Genomic DNA, 2,094 nt, shown 5'->3' with positions numbered 1-2,094 from the left:
AAGTTTAATATATAATATACTAAGTGGACCAGTTAGACTGGTTTAATCGAGAACCGATGCCTGGGTCGGGTTTCAAAGGGTTAAAAATCGTTATATACAATTTTTACCCGGTATGTCCTGTGATTGGACCGGTTTTACTGTAGCTAAACTTTCGGTCCAACCGGTTTTGGCAAAAAACCAGGTTAACTCAAATCCCTAAATTCCAAAACCCTTTTTCATTCGGCATCTCTAATCGACGACAACCGAACTTCGCCAGCTTCAGTCTTTGTCGCATTCTTCAATCGACCACCCGTTTGCCAAAATCGACCGCCGCCAGCATCAGTATAGTCGCCGTCCGATGAGGTTTGTGTTTCATTTCATCTTCACGCAAATCAGTCTTTCTTCCTCTTAACCAATTAACGCAAGCAACTAGTAACCTTCCCCCAAGAAACCATCAATACAATCCCTACCCACAACACCAAAGCAACAACATATTCCTAACTCGCACGGTCACATAATCAACACCGAAATGCTTAAAAACAAGAATTTTTTTAAGGAAACAAATGTGAAGAAAATGGGATGGGCGGTTGTAAGGCTGTGAGAGGTATGGGCAATGGGGTGGAAAGAGAAGTGGGTTGGGCGAGGTACGGGGTGCCATAGGGTGGTGGTGGGGGCGTGCAACGACAAGATGGAGGTGGGTTGTCGCCGCTAGGATGGAGGTCTTCATTTGTTAATATTTAAAAGATAAAAGAGAAAACAAAAGCACAAAATTCATAAATAAACACACCCCTCCAATATTCTATGGTGGTCTTCATTGACGGCTATAACATTAACAATTCGCTAAAATGTCGACATTCGTTTCATCTTTTAGGCATCTAGCCAAGTCAAGTCACTTAAGTAACTCCATCGTTGCTATAAATATATGAGCTTAGGCTTTAATAAAATGCATACAGGCAAAGAGGAGGAAAATAATCAATATGGCGAAAGAAGTAACGCTACTGGGGATGTGGGCGAGTCCTCTTGCTCTCAGAATTGAATGGGCGCTGAAACGCAAAGGAATCAGCTACGAATACATAGATGAAGATCTCTTCAACAAGAGTGAGCGCCTTCTCATGTACAATCCAGTGCACAAGAAGATCCCTGTGCTTTTGCATGGAGGAAATCCCATTGCTGAGTCACTAGTCATTCTTGGATATATCGATGAAACTTGGACTCAGAATCCAATTCTGCCAGAGGATCCTTATCAGAGAGCTATGGCAAGGTTTTGGGCTAAATTTGGAGACGACAAGGTAAGCAATTAGTCATATATATATGTCTTATTATTTATTCAGAGTTTGATTGAAAAGTCTTGACCTTGATAATTTTTGTTTTTGTTTTGAAGATTTGGACAATTTACGTCAAAATTTTCTCGAAGACTGGATTTGAACTCGAAAACATAAGAAATGAAGCTGTAGAAAACCTGAAGATTCTTGACAAGTTACTTGATGGAAAGAAGTTCTTCGGTGGAGAGTGTGCCGGATTCTTGGACATCGTGTTTGGATGGATTGCATATTGGACTCCCTTTTGTGAAGAAATAACTGGTTTGAACTTGATTGATAAAACTTCAATGCCAAATCTTGAAGCATGGTCCAAGAATTTTCTTGAAGTTTCATGGGTGAAAGAGATTTTACCTCCTCCAGACAAATTGCGTTCTAATCTCCAAGCTTTTAGAAAGCATGTTGTGGCTGCGTCAAATTCCTGAAGAAACTTCCATTGTCCTTTAGCAATATGTAATGTTATATGTGTCATTCAGATCACATTACGTGACGAATTATTTAGGATTTGTATCACAGTATTAATCTATCTTAATTAATAAAAAATGCCATAGGGGCATATGTGATATATCTACTAAAATCTTAACCGATTGCAATTTCTCCGTGATATTCTGATCCTTCCCCGCGTATTTGACTCGTTCTTCAAGTCATTTATAATTATAGGACTCACTCTCTAAAGAGAACAGACTCAACTTACATCTTCAATTTCATCATTTTTCTTTCCTCCAAATTATCGGTATATATATTGACCTATACAATCTGAGGCATAACAATTCAACATGATCAGACTTGTTGAATTCTT

At 39.1% G+C, this 2,094-nt stretch overlaps 1 protein-coding gene across 1 annotated transcript; it reads left to right on the top strand.

The window, feature by feature from the left end:
• Positions 1 to 216: 216 nt before the first annotated feature.
• On the top strand, positions 217 to 1,858 carry LOC116146591 (glutathione transferase GST 23-like). The gene is made up of 3 exons (XM_031432003.1): positions 217 to 342; positions 933 to 1,268; positions 1,361 to 1,858. The coding sequence occupies exons 2-3, from the start codon at positions 957 to 959 to the stop codon at positions 1,718 to 1,720; spliced, it is 672 nt and encodes a 223-aa protein (XP_031287863.1). The 5' UTR covers positions 217 to 342; positions 933 to 956; the 3' UTR covers positions 1,721 to 1,858.
• The last annotated feature ends 236 nt before the right edge of the window (positions 1,859 to 2,094 follow it).

The sequence above is a fragment of the Pistacia vera genome, unplaced genomic scaffold, assembly GCF_008641045.1.
Source record: "Pistacia vera cultivar Batoury unplaced genomic scaffold, PisVer_v2 Contig479, whole genome shotgun sequence".
Classification (NCBI taxonomy): Eukaryota; Viridiplantae; Streptophyta; class Magnoliopsida; order Sapindales; family Anacardiaceae; genus Pistacia; species Pistacia vera.
Note: the sequence above shows the minus strand (reverse complement) of the source record. Positions and strands in the feature narration are given on the sequence as shown.

Bases quoted from the DNA above. Each gene is read 5' to 3' on its own strand.
- LOC116146591 (XM_031432003.1), top strand. From the start codon at position 957: ATGGCGAAAGAAGTAACGCTACTGGGGATGTGGGCGAGTCCTCTTGCT. The intron at 1,269-1,360 runs GTAAGCAATTAG...TTTGTTTTGAAG, and splicing joins CTAAATTTGGAGACGACAAG to ATTTGGACAATTTACGTCAA.